The sequence below is a fragment of the Ursus americanus genome, chromosome 30 (assembly GCF_024610735.1).
Source record: "Ursus americanus isolate L20-20 chromosome 30, mUrsAme1.1.p, whole genome shotgun sequence".
Lineage (NCBI taxonomy): Eukaryota > Metazoa > Chordata > Mammalia > Carnivora > Ursidae > Ursus > Ursus americanus.
The window spans coordinates 16,838,113-16,864,007 of NC_142156.1; the positions used below are offsets into that span (position 1 = coordinate 16,838,113).

General features: G+C 47.8%; 1 protein-coding gene across 1 annotated transcript in view; it reads right to left on the reverse strand.

Annotated features, from left to right (window-relative positions):
• CUX2 (cut like homeobox 2) overlaps positions 1 to 25,895 on the reverse strand; it is a 257,947-nt gene that overhangs the window by 55,873 nt on the left and 176,179 nt on the right. Inside the window, exon 4 of the mRNA XM_087857354.1 lies at positions 2,211 to 2,289. Coding sequence (XP_087713480.1) covers positions 2,211 to 2,289 — 79 coding nt within the window. The remainder of the gene's footprint in view (positions 1 to 2,210; positions 2,290 to 25,895) is intronic.

Genomic DNA, 25,895 nt, shown 5'->3' on the forward strand with positions numbered 1-25,895 from the left:
AGGCAAAGACTGGAGTGATGTGGCCACAAGCCAAGGGACACCTGCAACCACAAGAAGCTGGAAGAGGTAAGGAAGAACCCTCCCCTAGAGTCTTCAGAGGGAGCACGGCCCTGCAGACACCTTAATTTCGGATTTCTGGCCTCCGGAACTACGAGACAATAAATATCTGTTGCTCGCAGTCCCCCACTCTGTGGTAACTTGTTCCAGGAGCCCCAGGAAGTGAACACAGCCTCCCCTGTGTAGCTAAGTTGTGACACGGAGCAGCCACTCTGGACGTATTTGTTGAGGGTGCAGAGACCTGAGCCCCAAGGCTCCTGACTGTGAGACCTCAGGCATCAGACTCAACCTCTGGGCACCCCGTGAAGGGGGCTGGTCTGCCTGTTCCCTCGGGGCTGTAACATGCAGCGGGTAGAACAACGTCTATACCAGGAGAGAGCTTTTTAAACTTTGACGCACTCCCGGAGCTGGGGCAGCTTGCCTCTTCCCGTTCCTGGCCACCTCAGGTGTTCCTTGGCTTGTGGCCGCATCACTCCAGCCTGTGCCTGTCTTCACATGGCCTTCTTCCCTGTGTCTCCTGTGTCCTCTCCTCCTCTTCCAAGGACACTAGTCATTGGATTTAGGGTCCACTCTATATCCAGATGGTCTCATCTCGAGATCCTTAACTAATTACATCTGCAAAGACCCTGCTTCCAAAGAAGATCATATGCCAAGTTTCAGGGTGGACATGAATTTCGGGAGGACACTATTCAAGCCACTCTAGTTGCCCAAGACAGATGGGATGAGGGACTTTCTCACCACAAACACAAAGATCCCACAAATGACCTTGACATTGAGTAGAAATCATTTTGCCTTCTCCATGACTTGGCTTAGTTGGGATTTCATTTTCTTCTTCATAACCCCCCAGCCCCAGTTACCTGATAGCATTGATTCCTGCAGCTGTGTGGAAGGGCCTGGAAAGGATTGGGAGGCTGTCTGGGTTGTGGGAGTTGGCACAGAGGGTCCCCTCCCAGCCTCACCATTGTTAAGCAAATCACTTACACCTCTCTGAGGGCTCCCTTTTCTGAGTCAAGAAATGAGAAGGTGGCAGAGGATGGGCCACTTCGGAAAAGGGAAACATTTTTACAGAAGTGCATCTACATATCTTAGGCATACAGCTGAATATTCTCAAACTGCTCACAGCTCTGTAATCCACACCAAAATTAAGAAACAGCATCTCTGGACCCCAGAGGCCCCTCCTGGGAACTATCGCCCCTCTAACAGAAACCACTCTCTTGACTTCTAACAGCACAGGTTAATTTTTTTTAGTTGAGGTGAAATTCTCAGAACATATAATTTACCATTTTAAAGCGAGCAGTTTGGTGGCATCTGGCACATTCATGAAGCTGCGCAATCACCACCCCCATCTAGTTCCAGAGCATTTTTATTCCCCCCCAACAGGAGACCCCACACCCATTAGAAGTCACCGCCCCCAGCACCAATCTGATATCTGTCTCTTTAGATAAGCCTATTTTGGACATTCCATGTAAGTGGAATCTTAGATTACGTGACCTTCATGTCTGGCTTCTTTCACTCAGCATCGTGCTTGTGAAGGTCATCCATGCTGTAGCACGTGTCAGCACGTCACTCCTTTTTACGGCTGAATCATAATTCCATTTATCTATTCATCCATTGATGGACATTTGGGTTGTTTCCCCTTTTGGGCATTGTGAATACTGCCAACAGATTAATTTTTGCCTGTCTTCATATTTTATGTAAAGGGAGTCATATAAGTATGTGTTCTTTTGGGTTGAGGTTGGTGGTGCCATGTTGGGGAAACATTTGAGGTCTTTCCTCCAGTGCCCTCAGCTGGCAGAGAACACTGGGCACCATCTGTCCTTCGAAGTAATGGGATGGGTGTTCTGATAGGAAAGACACTTGGCTCCCCAAGAAGGTCCAGGTGGGAGATCTTGCCAGGAGCCCCCTAAAGCTCCCTGGCTAACACTGGAAGGTGATGGGGGAGGATGGAGGAACTATGTGGGGACATGTCACACGAGACTGGCTGTGGACCCTCTCACCCCTTACCAACAAACCCCACCTGTGGAGGGCTAGCCTTGACCAGGAGCCTTCGCTTGTCCCTAGATCCCACTGTGGGGAGGCCCCTGTGTAACGACCTAACGGCTGGCTCTTCCTTGTCATTAATTATTCAATTATGGAACCCAAATGTATCTTACCTGGTGCTTCAATTAATTGCTTGTAAACACTCAGGAAAGCTGCCTCGGCCTCCTGACTTCTCTTACTAAGGGCCACCACCTTTGGAAACAAGAGAGAGAGTCATGTGTAACCATGGCATCTGAGTCTCCAGGAAATATGATCATTTTCTACATGTGCAAACATGGGATGGGGGAGGAGGAGGGGACATGAAGGTCAAAAGTATGGAGTTAGAAAAGTCCAGGTTCAAATCCTGGCTCCACCTCATTCCAGCTGTGAGACTTTGCGCACATCATTGGCCCTCTCTGATCTAACTAAGGTTTCATCATCTGGAAAATGGGGGAAAAATAGAACCTACCCCTGGGCCTCTTCTGGGGACTGAATGAAGCTGCACGTAAGTGCTTAGCACAGGGCCTGGCAGCACACACTCAGCTATTATTATTGTTGTGATTATGAAAGGGTCATGCTGGAGATCCAAATATGACACATGTTCTGGGGGAAAGTGGGACACATTTGGGGACTATTTCTTACCACTGAAAATCACAGAGAAATTGTGAAAGCTCTCGTGAGATGTCAAATGGCTCAACAAATGGTTCCTGACTGATGAAAACACAAATGGCTGGATAATCCCACGGTGAAGCGCTACCTTCATGCATTTGTTCTCTCGCTCACAGACTTTTTCATTCTGCCAGTGACGTAAGATGACTTTGGGCAAGACATTTCTGGGGCTCAGCACCATCTTATTCCTCTCTGCTCCTAGGTATGAATTCTGAGCTCTGGCTTCACAGCTGCCTTGGTGCTGGCTCTTGGTAGTCAGTTCCCCTGGCATCGTCCTGGGCCTCCACAGCACATGGCTGGTGCGAGCTCCTGGTACCCGTGGGCCACCATCCCTCCATCCTCAAGAACACTCTGGGCAGAATATCTCCCTTTGCACTGGAACGTCTTTATTTTCCCGGACACTGATATACCTCCCCTCTGGTGCCAACTTCTTCAATGATGAATCTACGGGGAGTATCTACTTGTCAGTCGCCCTCTTTCAGAGTTGGGCTTGTCTTACCAATCCCGGTGATGCCACTTGGGGGAGTGTCTGTTATCGAATTCCTTCTCTTGATGTGAGCTCTGTGAGTGCATTGTCTGGTGCACAGAAGGTGCTCAACAAAATCTGTTGAATGAACAAATCTAAGAGGGTTGCCCCAACTCTAGGTCCTGTTTGTGACACCATTTTGGAGAAATGACAGGGGCCAATTCTGAGACGGTCCATTCATAGAAGTGGCCAACTAAGGTACAAGCCTTGGAGCCAGGCCACCTGGGTTCAAATCCCAGTTCCACAACTTACTATCTTTTGTGTCCTTGAGCAGACAGGTCACGTAAATCCCTGTGCCTCTACTTTCCCCTGTGCAAAACGGGAATAATAACATCACACCCTCCCTTGCTGGAGGATCAGATGATTTAACGCATGTAAAGCTCTTTGCAAAACTCACGGGATACATTAAGCCCCATATATGTCACCTCTTGGTCACCTCTTGGTATGACTGACCCCTTCCTTCTCACCTGTTATGGGGACAGGTTCTGTCCGGTGCTGGGTGATAAACCCCAGCTGTGCTTATCTGGTGTCCTACAAAGACCACCCGAGAAAGGCCCTGCCTCCACACATAGTAGCGGACACTGGGAAGAAGAATTTGAAAACCACAGTGGTTGCTGTAAGTCCTCCAATATGGCAGCCGCAAATCACAGGTGGCTACTGAGCACTTGAAACATGGCAAGCACAAATTGAGATGGGCTGTGAGTGCAAAATACACACAAGGTTTCAAAGACTTAGTACAAGAAAAAGAATGGACAATAGCTCATCAGCATTTTTTATATTGATTACATGTTGAAGTGATAACATCTTGAATATGCTGGGTCAAATAAAATCTTCTATTAAAATTCACTTCACCTGTTTCCTTTTTCTTGTTTTTCAATGTAGGTACTACAGCCTCTAAAAGTACATCCATGGATCACATTATATTTCCGTTGGACAGCACAGCCTGAAGGTTTTACAAGGTCCACAGAGAATCTGTTTTAAATGGAGGTGGAGGGAAATGTATGGTGGACATTGAGCAAATCGTTTTAAAAAGGTCAGTTACAAAAATTCCTTAAGCTCTCTTGTTATTCTGAGAACAGTCTCTGGTCTTTTAAATTCCAGAGGGAGTGATAGTCTATCATTCATTCAACAAACATTTCCTGAGCACCTGCTATGTGCTACGGACTTGAGCCCTGGCCTCATGGGACTCACAGTCCAGTGGGGAGACCAACATCAAAGCATATTCTCCAGGTTACTCATTAATTACAAGTGCTAAATGCTTCGAAGGAAAAGTACAAGGGGGCCCTGAGAGCGTGTAAGTGGGGAGAGGCTGACCCAGTTTGGTGGGTAAAACATTAGGAATTGTCTCCTGGAGAAGGGAAAGGCAATAGCAAATATAAAGAATGTTCCAGAATCTAGGAAAGGGAAAAATCATCAAGTGCAGGTAGACTTTCGATCTTGCTGAGATGGACAAGACACAGTTCCTGTTCTGGGGACTCAGAGCTGAGTGGGAGACATAGCTACGTCCAAGAGGAACCACAACATGGGAGGAGGTGATGCAAACACTACAGTCTTTAGAGTAATGTGAGGAGGGAGCAATTAATTCAGAGTTTGGAGGGCATCCCTGATGGGCTAATAATAATAATAAATTATAATTATATATTATAATATAATAAATACTATTATTATTCAGCATTTACCACGTCCCAGATGCTCTACTATCCTTGATCATCTCTCTCCACGGACACACCAATCACTAAAGGTAGCCGTTGTAATTATCCCCATTACACAGATGAGGAAACCAAGGCTCGATGACACTGAACAACTTGCCGAAGGTCACCCAGTAAGTAAATGGCAGAGTGGGATTCATACTAGGTCTGGGGGTTCAAATTCCTGCTCTGATCCAGATGCTGGCCCCTTTCTCCTGGATTGAAATACCATCCCGGTCAGTGGGTATAGTCGCTTGGACCCCCTGTGCTGCCATCATCTATGGCTATACCGGGTCATAGGCTGCTGTGTTGCTGATCTGGAGCCCAAGAAAAGCCATGAGATATGAAAGCAATTCATCTCCTGAGCCCTAGATGGAAAATTATCAAAGATTAGCCAGCAAAGTCTGAATGTTTCATTTTACGGTTGACTATGCTGAGCACGTGTGGTGGGTGGAATTTGGGAAAAGGCATAAGAATGTTCCATTGACTTGGGGCACCTCGGTGATTCAGTTGGTTAAGTGGCCGACTCTTGGTTTCAGTTCAGGTCATGATCTTAATGTCATGGGACTGAGCCCGTGTCCAGCTCTGCGCTCTGTGCAGAGTCTGCTTCGGATTCCCTCTCCCTCCCCCTCTCCCTCCAGCTCATGCACGGGCTCTCACTCTCTCTCTCAAATAAATAAATAAAATCTTAAAAAAAAAAAAAGAATGTTCCATTGACTTCTAAAAAGGAACTCTGGGCAGAGGTGCAAATACCAGAAGATTCCTTTAATGTTTCCCTGTCCCTGCCTATAGAACCTTCTGCTTTCTACTCATGGGGCTTATCAATTTGTAAGGGCGTGTTGTTTACCTGTGTGACTGTCTCCTTATGATATTGGTCTGCCCATTAGAGCTACACTGTCCAATACAGTAGCCATTATCGCATGTGGCCACTGAACACTTGAAATGTGGCTACTCCAAATTCAGATGGGCTGTAAGTGTAAAATATGGGATTTTTAAGTCTCAGGATGAAAAAGGGTGGTAAAATATCTCAGTAATTTTTTAAAAAAGATTTTATTTCTTTGAGAGAGAGAGAGAACAAGCAGGGGGCGGGGGGAGGAGGGACAGGGCGGGGGGAGGAGGGACGGGGTGGGGGAAGCAGACTCCCCGCTGAGCAGGGAGCCCCGACACAGTGCTCGATCCTAGGACCCTGAGATCATGACCTGAGCCTAAGGCAGACGCTTAATGACTGAGCCACCCAGGAACCCCATCTCAGTAACTTTTTATATTGATTTTATGTTAAAATGATAACACTATGGACATACTGGGTTCGGTAAAATATATTATTAAAATTAAGTTCACCTGTTTCTTTTTACTTTTTTTTTTATAATTTTTATTTTGTTATATTAGTCAGCATACAGTACATCCCCAGTTTTTGATGCGATGTTCCATGATTCATTATTTGCGTATAACACCCAGTGCACCATGCAATATGTGCCCTCCTTACTACCCATCACCAGCCTATCCCAATCCCCCACCCCCCTCCCCTCTGAAGCCCTCAGTTTGTTTCCCAGAGTCCACGTCTCTCATGGTTCATTCCCCCTTCTGTTTACCCTCCCCTTCATTCTTCCTTTTTAATGTAGCTATTAGAAAAGATAAAATTACATATGTGGCTTGCATTGTATTTCTACTGGATAGTGTTGGTCTAAATCAAGGGTTGGCTAACTATGGTCCTTAGGCCAAATCTGGACCTTCATCTGTATAAATAAACTTTTACTGGAATACAGTTGCAGCCATTCCTTTATTTATTGTCTATGGCTGCTTTCATGCTATAATGGCCTAGATGCATAGTTGTGACAAAGACTCTGGCTATAAAATAAAAAATATCTGGGGTGCCTGGCTGGCTCAGTCAGTAAAGTGTGCGACTCTTGGTCTCAGGGTCACTGAGTTTGGGCTCCATGTTGGGGGTAGTGATTACTTAAAATAAAATAAAATAAGGGCGCCTGGGTGGCTCAGTCAGTTAAGCATCTGATCCTTGGTTTTGGCTTGGTCACGATCTCAGGGTCATGGGATGGGGCTCCCTGTTGGGCTCTATGCTCAGCGGGGAGTCTGCTTGGGGGTTCTTCCCCTCTGCCCCTCCCCCCTGCTCACATGCTCTCTCTCTCTCACTCTCTGAAATAAATACGTAAATAAATATTTTAAAAAATAAAATAAATATTTACTATCTGGCCCTTCACAGAAAAAGTTTGCTGATCCCTGCTTGAGAGACTCATCTAATGGCTGAACAATATTTTCAAAAGCAGAGATCAAAAAACAGCCTGGAATGGCTCTCAGTTTTAATCAGTTTAAGTTTAGGGCTTCCCATAGTAAAGACAGGGAGCTATGTGGATGCCCTGCCTTGTTCAATCTTGTTTTAGAGCAATGACCCTCTCTGTGTCTAGAAGGCCAGGTCAAAATTCCTAATGGCATTAGAGCCCGACCTGGTGCTGGGCCTAATGTCATTAAGCATCTCTTGGTCTTAGTTTGTTCAACCATCAAGTGGGAAGAATACCGTCCATCTGCCTAAGAAGCTTCTGGGGAGGAATGGGCTAACATGTGGCAAAGAGTCCCATGGAAGTTGGCAAAAAGCTTTCTAATAAAGCAGTTAATTAATTTTTCTTCCAACCACACAGGATGTCTTTTCCAAAGTCCGCAACTTTAGTGCATTTCACCCACGTGCCCAGACAGGTGAGCTTGGCACAAATAAAAGGCCATGTGTCTCTGCCTCATGGCTGGGCCCGACCACACAGAAGGGCGGGAGAAAGTGTCCAGAATGACAGATTTGGCTTGTGACAGGCAGATCTTTGAAGGCCATCTGGGGAAGGAGGAGGAGGAGGAGGTGGCGGCCAGCTACAGACACCAAGAAGGTCACCATCAGAAATAGCTCAGCGTCTGATGGAGCACGTGGCATTTACACCACCCGCTATAATACAAGGGGTGAAAATGTGTTTGGTCCCCCAAGTATGAAAATAACAGGTGCAGAACCAGTTAAGTCAGGGGAGAGGCAAAAGCCTGTTCTAGTCACTTAGCTCTCATCTTTCAAGTGGTTAAAAGTGACAAATTTGGGGGCCTCCTGAGGCTGAGCTTCCATGAACTGTCCAAGCTAGTGGTGACAATATCCACTGGCTATCGAGAACTTCTCTGTCCAAGCTCTTTACAAAGAATGGTCAGAGCTTCTGGAAACTGAACCTTATTCTGTGCTCAGTGCCTTATCTTTGGATTCTCCCCCAGTTCTCAGATGTGAGCACCATTACAGCCCCCATTCTACAGCGGAAGAAGCTGAAAGAACCAGTCGGTGGCAGAGGTGGCCCAGAGTGTTCTCACTCCAGGGGCTCAGGTTACAACCAGACACTAGTGCTTCCCAAGCATGCTGCATGGTCCTCTGGGCATGGAAAGGCTGACCTGTGATCAAGTCTGCACACACTTTCTGCGTGGATATGTACAGAATATATCAACATAATGGACGCTTGGACAAGAGCTGCAGGAGAAAGTCCCCTTCAACTCAGTTTAGCCCAATGTTTTCCCAAATGCATTTAGGCCACAGAACTTTTTGCTTCAGAGAATAAATCTGGGAACTAGGGTTCTGTGGAATACACTCTGAGAACAGCTTTCCTTTACCACTGGGTCCCGGGCTCTGGGGAGGGTGGGTGTGGTGGTTCTGAGAGACAAGGCTGGGTGTGTCTGATGTGGCAGGATTCTGGAAAGACTGAAGACTTAAGGGCAATAGAGAGGAGGCGGGTGCTCTGAAGATCTCAGGATCAGGACCTCTGAGGAAGATGCAGAAGAAATAAGATCTGGGGAGAGAAGGAATCAGCTCAGGATGGCAAGGGGTGTGTGGGGCATGCCCTTTTGAGGCCTGGTTCTCCCTCTGGAGGCCTGGAGTGCAGATCTAAAGGGGTGCTGGGGAGCAAGGGGGTGTGGAGAGCTGCACTGTTTGTGGTCACTGAGGGGAGCACAGAGAAGGGGATGATGGAGAGTCAGGGAGGCACCGACATGGGAGGCAGCATGGAATAAGGGGGTCAGAATGAAGGGGGAGCATGGAGTGGGGGCACAGACCCCAACGGGAGCGGTAACAGTTGGGGGGTACATGGAGAATGAGGGGGACAGGGGCATGTGGAGAATGAAGGGCAGGAAGAAACCCAGACACTGTGAATGGGGGAGCAAGTTGCTCACTGTGGGGGCTGCTCGGGGACTGGGGAGGTTTGGTGCCCAGGTCCAGGGGGGCGCTGGAGAGGGGGACTAAATATGATTAGGAGATTAGAAATATGATTAGGAGATAAATTCCTGATTCAGGACAAGGTGGAGGCTAAAGGTGGGGAGGGCTGTGGAGTACATTTAGCCAAGAGAGGAGAAGACTCAGGGACACACCCAAGGATAGTCTGTAATCAGCTAAAGATCTTTCTGGCCATTGTGTTGAGAGCTATATAGAGAGGTAGGGGTGGACCGGGGGTGAGAATGTTGGGAATTTCAAGGAGGCTCAGTCATAGAAAGCTCTAAGGTCTCAAAATGAGCTACCTTATGAAATACTGAGCTCCCTGTCAGGAGAGGCATCAAAGTACATGAGTATCTATGTGTGAGGCTGTAAAGTTACTCAGGGAGACCTGCATATGGTGGTTTGACTAGACCAGCCAGAAGACTTACATGTGATTCTAAGATGAGTCTGTGATAGGTCCCTTTTCTTTATAGTAATATTCAGATTTTTTACCAGCTGTAAAATGAATTGACATTTATCCTGTTGGGCTGGTATAAGAACTGTTATCATTAATAATAATAGTGACTACAGAGCAAGAACTCTGTGTCAGGCACTGTGTTAAGTGTTGGACATGTATTATCTCATTTAATCCTCATAACTCTGAGGAGGTGGTGTTACTGCCCATTTAATGGACGAAGATATCAAGGCATGGATTGGAGAAGGCCAAACCATGTGGGAGTTGGGACACAGATTCAGCTTAGCTGGACTCCAAAGCCCATGCTTCTAATCTCTGCTTGGGATTGACTCCGGTGGGAGTTTTGTGGAAGCAGCTGGAATGTCTGAAAGAGGGGGAGGAGCTAGGTGGTCAGGGGACTGGGAGGCCAGGAGGAGCCAAGCACCCTGGTCTTCCATAGAACCTGACTCCTCCTGCCTTACACAGTGTGTTTGCTGGGAGCTCCATTCCTGGGTTGAGTGTTAACACTCTCTCTGCTATAAATCACTGATGTGGCTGAGCAAATGAAAATTACAATTTCATGTTGAGGCTTAAATAAGAAATAAGAGCTGGACTCTTATTTTTGTTGGCTATTGTTGATCTGGACTCTCTCCGCTCCTACAAGGATGGGGCAGAAGGCTGAGACCCTCTCTGGCCTGAGGTCTTGGGGGCATTCCCTGGAGGGCCATGGGGGTCCCAGAAAGACCTCATCTTAGCAGCTCAGAAGCCAGCACTAGACACTTCTAGATCCCAATAGGATGGAACAGAATTAATGCATCTGGTCACCTGTTGCTATTTTGAATCCTCAGGTGTAAATTGCTAATTCAAAGTCCATGCTTGAGCTCTGAGACCCTCCCCCCCCACTTCTAGGGCTGCAGGTCCAGCTTCTAGATTCTCCCCATAATGCCTCAACTTGCAATGGTGATGGACATGGGCAGGAGCTCCGTAACTACAACAATAACAGGTAGTGTTTACTGAGCACCTACTATGTGCATGCCCAAGGAGAATCATCCTGCCCCCTCCCCAAGTCCCTCAAACACATACTGAGTGCTTAAATGCATTAACTCACTTGACCCTTGCAAAACTCCCATGAGGTGGTGTTATAGATCGAACTGTGTTCCCCTGAATCCATATGTTGAAGCCCCAACCTCTAATGTGACTGTATTTAGTGACAGGGCCTTTAAAGAGGTATTTAAAATTAAATGATGTCAAAATGGCAGGTCCCTAATCCTATAGGACTGATGTCCTTTTTTTTTTTTTTAAGATTTTGTTTTTTTAATGTAATTTCTACTCCCAATGTGGGGCTGGAACTCACGACCCCAAGGTCAACAGTCACATGCTCTATCAACTAAGCCAACCGGATGCCCCAGGACTAAGGCCCTTATAAGAGGAAGAGACCCCAGGGATGTAGGAGCACAGAGGAAAATAGTGAGAAGGCAGCTGTCTATACGCCAAGGAGAGAGCTCTTACCAGAAACCAACTGTGCCAGCACCATGATCTTGGACTTTCTGCCTTCAGAACTGTGAGGAAATAAAATTCTATTGTTTCAGACACCCAGTCTATGGTATTCCGTTAGCCTGAACTAAGACAGGTGGGCTCTATGGTTATTACCATTTTAAAGATGAGAAAACTGGGACACAAAGAGTTTAAAAAGCAACCAAAGATGCAGCAGCTATTCAGGGAGGCATAGGGTTTGGGCAATTTGCCTTCCTGGGGACTAAAATATTACTTTGATAGGAGGCAGAAAGAAGCCAGCAGGCTGGGGCCCTTTTACCAAGAGGATGGACAAATGGTTGTTAATGGGGACCATGTGACAGATATCAAAAGGGGAAAGCACCTGTTTGATAGCAGAGGTTTGAGATTTTAGAAACCAGTCCTCTTCCAGCAGGGTACACTTTTAGCCCTAGCTGGTTTCCATTGAATACACTGGTGGGGCGAGTCCTGCAGGCATCCCTTCCCTGGGGAGTCATTCCCAGACTTGTCCAGCTCCAGAAGCCACCTTCTCAACCCAGGGTTTGTCAGTTCTTAGGTCTGAGCCCCACCATGGGATACTGGTTCTGTCTGTTCATTGCTGTGTCCCTTTCATGCAACCCTACACACAGTAGGTACTCAACAAATGACTGCTGAATAATGAGCCTCAGTGTTTATGTGTCATCCTTGGGGGTGATTCTAAGGCTGGAAAGAAACTGGTAGAAGTGGGGGTCCTTCCTTATTAAGCATCTCTTAAAGATGGGGGCTGTTCTAGGCACTGGGCATTCAGCACCAAATAGGACAAAATCAAACCTGTACCCTTGTGGATCTGACACTCTAAAGGCAGAGATAGACAATAAAATAAATCATAGTATAGAATGTGTGAATGTGACCAAGTACAGGGGAGGAAAATAAAGCGGGGAGAGGGACAGGAATCTGGAGCAGGTGTGTGCTGCCTAGCAGGGCCAGGGAAGGCCTTGGGACTAAGTTGTGCAGCGATCTGGGGGAAGAGTATTCCAGTCAGCGAGAACAACAGGTGCAAAGGTCCTGGGGCAAAAGTGTGTTTGGCTTGTCTGAGTAACAATGAAGAGGCCAGTGTAGTGGGAGAAGGTGAGTGAAGGGGAAGAGAAGGAGAAGGGCAGGGGTGGAACCTTGCAGGCCATTGTGAAGACTTGGGACTTTTTCCTCTAAGGGGAATGAGAAGTCATGCAGGGGTCTTGAGTAGAGAAAGAGACATGATCTGACATTCATTTTAACAGGATCCCTCTGGTTGTTGTGTGGAAAATGGACTGAGGCTGGCTGGGGTAGAAGTAGGGAGACCAGCGAGGTGGCTACTCTAACAGTCTGGGTAAGCAAGGACGGCAGCTCAGAGCAGGGTAGTGGCCGCAGTGGAAGTGGGAGAAATGTTCAGGTCTGGATGGATTTGAATTCAAGCCAGAGGCTTTGTTCCTCAGGAACACAGAGGCAATGGGGGGCGGGTGGTGAGAGGTAGAGGGGAATCAGGGAGACCCCGCAGCTGGGGGTATGAACAACTGGATGATCTTAAATGGTCACTGCTATGATTTTTCTCCCTCCTTCGCAGCACAGCACCGGACAGGTCAGGAGTGGGCACTAAACCAACACTGACTGAACGAACAAACGAATGAATGAGATAAGGAGGGAATTTAAGAGGTTCTCTGAGCTAATCTTTACAAACTACAAACTTAAATAAAACCCCTCATCAAGAAGGATGATGGAGAATGATGCCCTCCGAGTAGCCCAAACTAAGCTGTGGTCTTGGAGGCTCTGCAGAGGTCTCTTGCAGGCTCTCTGATGGAGTAACCAAGGAGCCCCAGGTGGGGGGGGGGGGGGTCAGAGGCCCAGGATGTGCCCCAGAGGACCCCAGCGCTTGTCTTAGGGAAGCCAACAGCAGGGTAGGAAACAGGAGAAGCTAGACCCGGGAGTGAGCAGATGTGGGTTCTGGTTTTGGCTGGGGCCTTGAATCCCTGCTCATCTTTGAGCAAGGCACACCCCCTTTCTGAGCCTCAGTTTCCCCATCTGTAAAGCGAAGGTGCTGGCCATAAGTTCCCTTCCTACTTTCTTGTGCAATGGTCTAACTCACCTAGGCAGACAGAAAGACAGATACTCTCCTCCCCACACACTGATCCCCACCCCACTGGTATTTTAATCAAAGGCAGTGCAAGGCCTAGGAGCCCACCCAGGCTCTGACTGAGGGGTGGGTCTGCTGGGAGAGGATGAGGCAGGGGAGAAAAACACTGTGGAATTTTATTCTACTATTTGTAATTATTCCCAGGCTAAAAATAAGGCACAGAGAAAAGTGTTTTCAAATGTCGGCATTAATGAACACTTTTTATCCAACATAATACAGGCCCCCAAATGCATTTGATGTCAGGCTCCCTGAGATCTCGTGAGCAGCGCCCCACGGCAGGCTGGCTTTCATGGCTTGGAAGTGGTGCAAAAATGAAATGTCCCACAAGTGCAGGCTGGCAGGCTTGCTATTAGCAAGAGTATAATCATCAATTACGGCCAATCACAAACTACTGATTTTATAATTATCAAATGAAGTTCTAACTTCTCACCTCTGCTCAGTGGCAACTAATATAATCTCTCAGTTCAAAAAGGAAGTGTTTTTCTTTTTCCTTTTCCTCTCGTGCTCTCTCTCTCTCTTCTGGGGAAAAGAATTTCCAGGCCTCCACGTAAGACTGCATTTAAATTGCTTGTCACTCAAAACAAAGGCGAACCACTCATTTGTAATTCACCAGCCACCTGAACAGACTGCCTGTTTTCCTTTAAGCATCCATGCACTGAAGCACAAAGATCATTTTTCTATTGTTAAAATTGTATAAGCCAGGGCTTTTTTTAGCTGCAAATACACAATTTCACTTCTCTTCCGAGGGCTCCTGGCATAAAAGGGACAGGAGGCTTTCTTTAGTGCCTTACAAATAAATTTCGCTTTGGGGTATTAAAAAAATCAACTATCTGCTCATATAATAAGCCACAAAGCTTATTATCAAGGCCGTGTATATATATGAGGGCAGGACAGAAATTACGTTTCTTGTCCTGCCTGGGGTGTGGCCAGTGGATGAAGCTGGATGATTGAGATTCATTCTCATGGGTGCTGGAAGCATCTGTGTCCAATTTCCTCTTTTTGGGAGCTGCCGATCCCGCAAACGTGGCTCCGTGCTGATTGGCATTTGGCCGGCAGGCTATGAAAGCAGACCCAGGGGTGGGTGCCCCCAGCTCAGCCTTGCTGTTCTAGCCAAAGGCAGGCTCCAGCTGTGTGTCTGACTTCCTGGCTACCTCACCCCAGAGAGACAAGCCATGGACGACTGTCACGCAGCCACTGCATGCAACTGACTTCTTGTGGCTCAGCCTTTGAGGGCCAGACTTGCTTTGCTAACAGCTCAGTTTTTCTGCCTAACTGATTATAATCATAATACTTCCAATTTTAATCTAGAGCTTTTTATAATGTACAGAGACCTTTCCACACAAATTAGTGCATCTGAGCCTCCACACACTCCAGGGGTGGCCCTGGACAGGGAGGATGATTGTTTGAGAGGCCCAGAGAGGCTGATACAGTGGCTCCAAATCACACCGGAAGGGCTGAACTAGGGTGCGAATGGGGTCTTTGGACTCAGAGCCAGCTGTGTGGCAGGGAATTTGGGGCTGGAATCTGTGTGATTCCCAACCTTAAGTGGGAAAGTAGCTTCCATTTTGGGTAAATTAGAACAGACTCAGGTTCACCTCTAAAATGTCCCCTTCTTGTGCCTGAATGTGCTACACTTGCTGAGTGGGAGAGCAAAAAATGGGGTTCCTGCCAGCCCACCAGAAGTTATTCATAAGCTACAGCCGGTCTTTCTCTGCAGTAGCCCTGGGGACGAACAAAGATTCTTGATTTAAAATAACTGAAACTATTCTGTATGATGGTGGATACACGTTATGCCATTTGTCAAAACCCACAGAATGTACAACACAAAGAGTGACCCCTAATGTAAATGATAGACTTCAGTTAATAACAATGTATCAATATTGGTTCGGCAATTGTAACAAATGTACCTCACTAATGGAAGATGTTAGGGGAAACAGGGTGGGGAGGGAGTGAAGGGGGACCATATGAGAGCTCTATACTTTCTGCTCAAATTCTCTCTAAACCTAACTAAAACTGCTCTAAAAAAGTCTATTAACTTAAAAAAAAAAACAGTAGTGAATGTGTATAAAGCAGTCACTGTGCCAGGCACTGCTGAGTGTTTCCCACATTAACTCATTTAATCTATACAATAGCTCTATGAGGTCAGTATTATTATCTTTCTGATTTTATTGGTGGGGAAAACAAGACATCAGAGAGGTGAAGTAACTTGTCCAAAGTCACACAGCAAGTGGCAAAACTAGGATTCACACCTTGGACTCCAGAGCCGACGCCTTAGCTGTGAGAGTAATGGGGTTATCACTGGGTCCTCACCCAAAGCCTGTCTCCTTCCCCATGGGATACGGCTGTGTGTGAGCATCCCACCATGCTCATGGGGGTCATAAAGTGCATTAGACTAGAGGTGGGGTCCAGGGCCAGATGCACCCCAAGGACATATTTTCTTGGACCCTCCAGTGTTTTAAAAATATTTGAGGCATCAAAATTCATCAAGTTACACACTTCAGATTTGCGCATTTTACCGTATGTAAATTACACCTCCATAAAGTACTGTGAGCATGAAAATATGTGCATATATATGGAGCCAGCATTTAAAAACCAGAAGAGATCCAAATTGCTGGCTTCTCTCGGAAAATCAGAGGATCTGGCTACCCTAGGCCCACGTTTCCACTGACAACCATTGCCTAGAGCCAACTAGCTGTCTCCTGTTGAGACAGGCTGGGGGTCTGCAATTCACCCCAGCTTCCTGTGCTCCTGCAGTACAGGTGTGGGCCTATCCGGACCCCCCAAAAGCATAAGCATTTTCTCTCTGTCCTAGAGAGACACCCACTTCCCCCTTGCTTTGTCTTCATCACATTCTTCTTGAGTTCTGTCACCTTCCTACCTCCTCCCTGCCCCCTTCAAATAGTGATTTTGTAGTCCCAATGAAAACCAGGAGCGATGAGTGGAGTGTCCCATACTGGTCCTACTTCTCGCTTCCAGGCAGCCCCATGTGGCTGACGAACTGCCTTTCTAAACTGCAACAAGATCTTTGTGTGAGCCCTCACACAATGGTTAGGTCCTCCCACTCAAGTCCACCCGGGCTCAGAGAAAAGGGGCCATTTAGAGCATCGGGATGATTCTACTTTCCTGGTGATGAGTAACTCCTAGGCAAAGCTGAGAAAGACCTAGCAGGGCTTGGCATTCTGTGTGTTCTTGTGGGAGTGGTGAAGCCAAGAGGGGCCTGGAGAGAAAGGGGTGAGTTCACGAGTGAGGGGGAGAGAACAAGGGGGCGCATGTGGCAGAGGCTTAATAAAGGCCTGTGGCTTCAAGGAAGGGCCGGAGAGCACGAGGGCTTTGGAGGCGAGGCTGAGTGACCTGGGTCTGAAGCCTGCATCCCTGGCTGTGTGACTCTGAGCAAGTCCCTGAGCTCTCAGAGTCTCAGCCTTCCTAACTGTAAAATGGGTACACTGATATGAAAAACTGCTGGGGCATTCAATCAATCACAGCAGTAAAGCAGCTGGCACGGCACTTGCCTAGCTAGCACTTAATGAATGTGCATGGGATGGATAAATGAACATGGCACAGGATGACCTCGCTGTGCCTCCTTTCTTCACCTAGAGACCAGCTTGGGTGTGGAGGCACCAGGAGCCAAAAGATACGCTTTGTCTGCTCTTGATACAGAACGAGTGGCCAAGTCATAGATGGTTCTGGGGATTTCTAGGCCAAGGGTTCCAACGGTGTTAGAAGTTAGTGCTTTCCACAGCGAATGTGGGAGGTGGAAGCTGCTGGAACATGAAGGCTGGAGCCAAATCGCTAGTGTGGGCAGAGGGTCAGGGATGCCAAGAACCACCCCAGCCTGCCCCTCTGAAACAACCACCAGTGCCCCCAGAAATGCAGAGTAGTCCAGGGTCAGTCCACTGAACTCAAATGATAGCTGCTGCCTTCCGAGCTGGCTTGATGACCCTGACCTGGCCCCTGAGTTCCTGCTGCCCCATGCTCAGTCATCCGTGTGCCGTGGCATCCTTGCCCCTGGAGGAAGAACTGCAGGGGTCCCAGGTGGCCGCGAGAGGGGAGACTGTGGAAGTTCTCCAAAATGCCAGCTCAGAAGAGCAGAGTTAAAAGAGCATGCATGCCCTTTATGGAGAGGCGGCCACCCAAATGTCACGAAGCGCCACCCTGCCCAGGCTTTTAAATATAGCAGTGTCCTTTCTGGATGTCTCTGAGGAGTGTGACTCGAGACAGGCCCATGAGAGCCTCAGCTGGACACTCAGGGCACCACTCAGCCGGAGCCACACTGCCTGTAACTTCTGGCCGTGGTTCTCAGATGCCGCTCAGCTTCCTGAAGGAGGCTGATTCCATTCCCAGTCCCTCTCACTTCTTTGTGGCCCTCGGCAGCTGCTGGCCTTTTCTGAGCCTTTGTTTCCATATCTCAGGGTTACGGTAAGGATTAAAGGTGATACGCATGAAAATTGCTTAGCTCACAGACTGGCAAATAGACAATGCTTAATAGATGTTGATTCTACTGTTATTTACTATGATCTTCAGTGTGCCAAGCACTATGTGGGGATGATGAGCCCCAGACCCACCCAAAGAGTCCTACAGTAAGAGAGATAGACCATGGAGAAAAGGGCAGAAAGCAAGCAGCACTTTGAAGAGAGAGTCAAGGAGTGAGTGGTTTATCCTGCAGGGGCACTGCCTAGAAGAGGGCTTCAAGGAGGCACTGGCTCACAAAGGACGAGCAGATCTTTAAGGTGTGGAGGAGGGAGAAGGTGGTGTGTGCCAAGGTGGGAGGTGAGAAAGAGCCTGGTGTAATCAGACGATACTCATTGCCCATTCCTCCAAGTCTGAACTTGCAAACAGGGGGTCCCTGGTCCAAATCCCCTCACTGCACTTGGTTTTGTTCAGGTTTAAAAAATGTTCATTTTTAGCCAACATTTAAAAATCAGGAGATCTTTACATAAAAATTGAGATTTCCAGCTTGTCTGGAAAAATTAGAAAACGCGGCCACAGCAGGCTCACATTCCTGCATAACAAGACCATCAAAAAAAAAAAACCCCAGAAAGAATAGCGAATACTTACAGAGTACTTAAAGTGTGCAGGGCACTGTTCTTAGTGCTTTACACACACACATACACACACACACACACACACACACACACAGTCTAAAAATCCTCATAAAAGCCCTATGGGCAGGTGCAGTGATGAGCGGTGCTAGTAAAGGTTTAACAACTGGTTATCTGGTGGGGGGCGGGAGGGGGGAGGCCCTGCTTTGTAGTGTTTGCCAATTTCTGTGGCATAAATATTCCCACTATGGCAGATTTCAAGCTACCTCACTGACCAAAGGAGTGCACTGTATGAGCCTCTCCAGCACATCAGTGGTAGGTGAAGTTATCATTTCTAGTCCCCAGGTGAGGAAACAAAGTCATAGATGGTTCTGAGAGAGGTCAAGAGACTTGCTCAAGGTCACACAGCTAGGAGAATGGGCAGAGCAGGGATTTGGAGACAAGCAGCCTGGCGTCCGAATCTGTGCTCTCAGCCTCCATTATGTGCTAGCTAGGCAGAGGCCACTCCTTAGGTGGCACACAGAGCCCAGGCTTGCCTCAGTCTCCACTCCTGTCATCTTACCTGTGCCTGCAGTGCTCATTCAGCTTACGTGCAGGGCCCCTGGATCCCTGCTTATATCCCTGCTTCGAGGTATAAAATGGCACCCTGCCCCCAACTTTCCCCCCTACTCTACTGGGAACCTCAGCAGGTACCTGGACACAAAGAGAAGGCACCCAGGGTGGGGGACGACCAGCTTCTTTTCCTCTATCCCAACCCCATTCCCTAGCACCTGGCACAAAATGCCAGTGCAAACCTTCTACTTCAAATGGTCTCCCCACTGTTTCTCTCATTCTCTCTTTGCCAGGAGCACTAACAGCATCAATTTAACGGAAGCAATTTTTCTGTTCCCCTCTTCGCCTCCCACCACCCCATATGACAAAACTTGGAAACAACATGATTTATAGGGGGAAAAATATAAAAATGCAGGTTAGAAATGGAAAAGTTGCTGCATCCCCTGTACTCTGTTGGGAGAAAGCACTTCCATTTATCAGGGGAAGGGGGCTCAGATGGGGAACCCCATCTTCTTTGCTGTTTTCTCCAAGACAGGCAGCCCTTGCAAAGCCCCCAACTCTCATCCTCCCAGCTGAGAGCCCAGGATGGGAGCAAACGAGGGAAAGGCATATGTTTTGTGGGAAACGTGGAAATAATCAAGTGAGAGTAGATTCATGTAAATAATTTAATTACCTCGCACAGCTATGAAATCTCTTGGTTTCCGCTTCCATTATTAATGATGAATGTTAACTATCAGAGGACATTGGTTGAGGTTTCCTGACATACTGGGGGAGGGGGTTTAGGTGTCCCCAGGCAGCCATACCCGGCTCGTCACTGATCAAACTGGTCCCTGCCTCCAGCTGACCCCCACCCCTATCCTGGGATTGACTGGGAGGTGCATTATGTATTCGTGATGGAAGCACCTAGCACCACCTATGAGTAGACTTATCAAAAACATAGAACCTGCATGTGATCAAGTCTCTAGTCCAGCTGCCCTTGCACAGCAAACGCAGGGGACAGAAGAGCAAATTAGACCACACCATGGGGACACAATCAGAAAAATCGGAGCTAGAGCTGAGAGGACTTGCCCAAGGTCCCACAGCTAGTGGTGGAGCTGGGGTTTGAAAACAAGCCCAGGAACACAGCATTCTCCTGAGATCACATGAAAGGCAAGAAAAAGCATAGCTGGGCTTCCCAGAGGGTGGAACATGGAACCAGAAGGGCCCAAAAGTGAGGCGGGTGCTTCTGCTACAAGGGGCAAGGTCTGTCATCCTGTTCTGTCTCTAGGCCAGTCTCAAATTCAAACTCTCAGATAATGAGTATCGTTGGCCTTGCTTGAGACCAGAGTTGGACACTGGTGCAATCAGCTGTGATCAGGGGGAAGTCTCCAGGAAAAATGGTCCAGTTACTTCCACATGTAAATTGCCAAAAAAAAAAAAAAAAAAGCTGGGGATGGAAAGGGAGTTTACAGATGAGCGGAAGTAGTGGCCAACCTGTCCCAGTGTGCCTGGGGCCTCCCCGGTTTTAGCCCAAAGAGTTTTGTACCTCAAGATCTTCCCAGCTTTACAACCGGAAGTTCTGCTTCCCAGTGCAACCAGGACAGCTGGGTTGCCATACTAAGGAGGCACATCAACCAATCCCAATGTGTGGGCCCTGTACCAGTCCTGATATGGACCAAGAAAAGATTTAAAACACAGAGGAGCCAATCAGAGGCACTGAAGCATTTTCTGGATGTTAGGGGATAGAGAGAAACTACTGTTAGGAAACAAGCAAGTAACCATGTGTGGCAGGCATGTTAACTAGACCTAATTGTGGTGCTCACTTAGCAAGAGAGAGACACATAGCACACCTGAAACTAATATAATACTATATGTCAATTACATCTCAATTAAAAAAAAAGAAAGAAAGCTGTTAACAAATTTTAAGTAAGTTTCTGCAGGAACCGAGTAGTGACTCCAGTACGGTGAAGGGGTAAGATGAGACGGAAAGGTGGGCAGTGGGGAGCATAAATGGACCAAACCGGTAAGAGGCTGGAAGAGGCCCGACAGCCAGCTTGGTAGTCTATGATCTTTCTTCTTCCCCTGAGATGAGCCACGGCGGCTCAAGTTTGTACTGAGGCATCTTCCCGTCCACAGCTGACTGCATCTCGGGCTGACACTGGTCTCAAGCTAGGCTAATGATCTTCATTATCCCAGGAGTTTGAACTTGAGACGGGTTGATTTTGATTTGTCTGGGCTGTTAGCGTCAGTGACTGTGGGGTAAACCCAGAGACTAAGATGGCCGTTATGGGGGCCGCCTTCTATCTATCATGTGTGAGAAAGCCAGCCCAGGGAGGCAGGATGAGGGACCTTGCCCTTGGAGCAGAAGTGCCCTCCTCGTTTCTGGGCCCTTCTGGTTCCCTGTTCCACTCTCTGGGAAGTGCAGCTGCGCTTCCTCTGGCCCTTCCTGTGGTCTCAGGACAGTGCTGTGTTCATGAGCTTGGGTTCAAACCCCAGCTCCACCACTAGGCAAGTCACCTCAACTTCATAAGCTTCAGTTTCCTCTGTAAAATGGGGAGAATAACAATCCTTCCCCCACGGGACTGCTATGAGGATTAAATGGCACAAATGTGTGTCTGGCGTATAACAGATGCCCCATAAATATCATGACAGCTAACACAGTAATAAATTCTCTTTGTGAAGGCTAGCTTCAGTGGATGTTTGCTTTTTGCAATCCAAGGTTTTCTCTTAAAATGGGCCTCGCAGCTGCCCTCGACATGGACACCTCCCACTCCAAGGCTTGGGGTCTTCTCCCCACCATCCCCCCAGGCCTGGGACAGAACCCAGACTGAGATAGAACACAGACGGGATTGCTCCTGATGGCCCAGGAAGCCCCGATGTGCTGTTCTCCCACCCTACTCATTACAAAAAGCAACAGGCAAGGCAAACAGATGGCTGAGAGATGGCTTTTTTCCTCTCCTCCTAAATAACAAGGTGAAAAAAAAGGGAAAGGAGATGAACAGATTTCTACCGTCTAGGAGATCAAAGAGAAATGGCCATTTTCACTGATAAACTTCACTTAGACGCTGTCCCTGAGCCCAGGCATGTGATCTCCTGGGGTGGGACTGGGAAGGGTCTGGCTTGCTATTGCCTATCGATGTATCATTAATTTCTTTTTGTTTCCTGCTATGGCGTACACCCGACTCAAGGTGAGAGAATGCAACTGGGCTGCGACTTCTCAGATTGATAGATTGCGTTTCTGTGCTGGGTCCGTTTCATGCTTGGTGACTTTGCAGCAAAGCAATTATCACTGTGGAATGCATAATGGCCTAATTAATAACTAATGTCAGGTTGGCCTCTGAGCCATGATTATACCTTGGCAAGCCAACTTTTTTTTTGTTTAAACATTCCAAGAGAAAAATATTATTATAATTGACTGGTTAAATTGTCAAAGTGTCCCTGCCCCATGGACGTGGGGTGTAGTAGGAAGCACATAAAGCCTGGAATAAAGATAGGTGTTCTGCTGCCAACTGGCTGTGTGACCTTGCTCAGCATCTCAGCATCTCTGCGCTTGAGTGTCTGCACCTATAAACAGAGCCATCTTTCTGGAATTGAGTGGGATACCTGTGTGTATATATATTTTCTCTCTCTCTCTCTCTCCTGGGCTATGTATCTCTTATTTATGGCTGTATCCTCACGGCATGGCACATAGTAGATGCTTAATAAATAATGGTTAAAGTAAAGGACTCTGGAGCCAGACTGCCTGGGTGCAAATCTTGTTTCTGCTCCTCATGAGCTGTGTGACCTTGGGGAACTTACCTAACCTCTCTGTGCATCATTCATCTAATTTGTAGAATTTTGTTAATAACATCTGCCATAGGGTAGTCATAAGGAATAACGAATTGGTATCTGTAAAGTGCTTAGAATGCTGCCTGGAACATGGAAACCACCATAGTCACGTTTGCCAATCTTACTATATGTCAACATTCATGTAATAAACATTCATGCGGCACCCATTATGTGTCAGGCTCAGTGTGGGACCTGGGAATGTAATAGTCTACAAAGTGCTCCCTCTTTCCTTTGGTTAAGTGGGAGGGACAAGCATTATTTGAATAATTAGACAAAACAAATATATAATTATAAACCATGCTAAATACTGTGAAGGATGCCATGAGTGGAAGTCACAGGGAAGTGTGATCAAATTTGGGAGGTCGCAGAGCCCCTCCTGAGAAGTGACATTTGAACAGCAATCTGAAGGACATGTAGGCATTAGGTTGGTGGCTCTCAGCAACTGTGCCCTTCCAGGGATACTGTCTGGAGACATTTTTGGCTGTCCAGCTGAGGACAGAGGCTCTCCTGGCATCTAGTGAGTGCAGGCCAGGGATGCTACTCAGCATCCTGCAAGGCACAGGCTGGCCCTCACGACACCTGGTCCCAAATGTCCAATGTGCTGAGGCTGAGAGCCCCTGCATTAAGTGGACAAAATGGGTGGAGAGAGAGCATCAAACAGAAGGAAGAACAGGTGCAAAGGTTCTGAGGCGGGGAGAGCATGTGTTCAAGAAAATGCATCAAGGATGCGAAGAGGGAAGGGGAACAGGGTGAGAGATAAGGCAGAGAGAGGCTGGGGGCGCTGAGGGCCACATTGGTCAGAGGTCTGGATTTCATTCCAGGCTCCGGTGGAAGTTACCGGAGGGTTATAAGCAGAGAGGCATGCTATGTGTTGTCCGCCTTCTTAAGAGTTCACCTGGGCTGCTGGCAGAGAGCACTGTTTAAATTAATTTGGAAAACAATGGGGCTGGATTCTGTGATACCTAATTTTCAGAAAAGGCAGAGATGTCAAAACCCTATCCCTGCCCATTCAAAGAGCCTCGTCCAGAGGGGATGGCAGAAAGGCCCAGGGGACACAGGTGAAGACAAGGACCTGGAGGACCAGGACGTCTCACAGTCAAGGTCACATTTGGGTGGAGCCTTGAAGGACAAGCAGGGATTTGCCGGGAGCTTATGGAGGAAAAGCATTCTGGGAGAAGGGAACAGAATGTGCAAAGGCTCAGAAGCCCTGCACAACAGCTCTCTGTCCAGGATAACTTGGGAATCAAGCTGTCTGGAGATGGGAATGAACACAATGACCTTCCTTTGTCTTGGATGCTGGAAAGTTTTTGCTGCTTTTAGAAGGCAATGTGTTTTTGGCAATTATTTGTTATTTATCTTCGTAATTATTATAGTAAAGAAAGTTAAAGTAGAGAGAGTTAAAAAATCTTTTTATGACTCAAAGATGCTAGGCAAGTGGCAGATCAGAATTAGAACCCAGGTCTCATACAAGTACATAGAACGCAAAATAAATAAAATCTTCTGGGCATTTCTCTTGAACCAATGTCAATCAGGCTGTAGCCTCTAATCCTTTGGCTTCTTTGAGACTCTCTCTCTCCCTGTCTCACCTCAGGGCATGGGGTTAAGAGCTGGGCCTGGCACCCCCCGGGGCCCAGAGTAGACTTATTGACCTCCCAGACAGATCTGATCTCCAAAACGGAAGCTCCTGAGCGGTTCACCCAATCTCCTAGCTTTGGCCTTCATCCCTCAGTTTGCTCATCTCTACAACAGGCACAACACCAACCCCTATCCCAGACGGTTGCAGAATGTTAAAGGCCAGTACTTGTGGAGGGTCTGGAAGAATGCCTGGCATATATGGAGCATACAGGAGGGTTTGGCTGCTGCTCTGGTTACTGATGTTGTTATTAGTAATAGTATCCTCACAGCCTACAGAGTGTCTGAGGAACCTGCTGGTTCAGCATCTGCCCTTTCTTCACCTAGTTTTTGGTCTGACTCAATAGGAAAAGTGATGGTGATAACAAGGACCGTTTCTTGAGCACCTACTATGTGCTAGGCATAATCTTATGGAATCCTCCAACAATAACCCTATTAGGGAGGGACAATGTTATCCTTGTTTTCCAGATGAAGGAGATGAGGCTCAGGGAAGACAGGTGACTTGTTCAAGGTCACACAGCTGGTGAGAGGCAGGGCCAGGTTGAGTCCAGGAGTCCCTAGCTCCTAGAGGCTGGGTGTCCAAACCAATCGGGTTTGTTTTCCTGAAGCCAGCTCTGCCTCTGCCTCTTCTGCTACTGGTGTCATGCCCTGTTGCCCTCTAGAGCCTGAGACCCAGGCCCTGTATCTCCATCTGCCATGTCAAGTCTGGGCCCCAGTTCCAAGCTCTCTGTCTTTGCCACCAGCGTTGTCTTTGCCACTCTTCTGCCCCTGCCTCAGGCCAGGAAACCACTATTGCTGTACGTCTCAAATGCTCCAGATTTTGACTCTTGAGTCAACCCTCTCCACCCCACATACATCCAGAGGGGTCTTTCTGGAGAAAGCTTCTGGTGCTGTTGTCCTCATACACCAAAAGAGACTCTGTGGCACCTCCTCTGCCCATGAGACAAAGCAGACTGAGCCTGGCGCTCAGGGCCCCTCTGTCACACCTGAATGTTTCTCCTAGCCTTGCTCTCTCCGCCAATTCCCACAGATCATAGCTCCAGAGAGGTTTAGTGGCGCTGCCCACTGAACAGCCAGAAGAATAGTCTTCATTTTAAGCTTTCTGTGTGCTATGCACTTAGCTGAGCACTCCACGCCCATGACTATCTCATTTCATCCTCATGACAAACCTGTACAGCAGGCACCAATTTACTGATGAGGAAACTAAAGCTTGAAACGAGGGGAAGTGACTTGCCTGAGATCACCTCTCCAGTGATCCAACTGGGGCTCGAACCCAGGTCTGCCTGATGCCAAGGCCTATGCTCTTTACCGCCACACCGCATTCTCCTCTCCATGTTCCATCCTATCCGTCTTCCTCACCTAAGCGCAACTTTACCTCCTCCGGAAAGTCTTCCCTATTGCCTACCAATGAACTAATCGTTCTCCATGGTACACACAGGGCGTTTTCCTCCTGCTTCGCTTCTGCTTCCTTTCCTAGTGGACTGTGAATGTGGGCTCCTCAGGGGTGGCTTGGCCTTGTTGGACAGAGCTCATTTCTTCCCTTAGCCAGTCTAGCACAGAGCAGCACACACAGTAGGGGCTTTATAA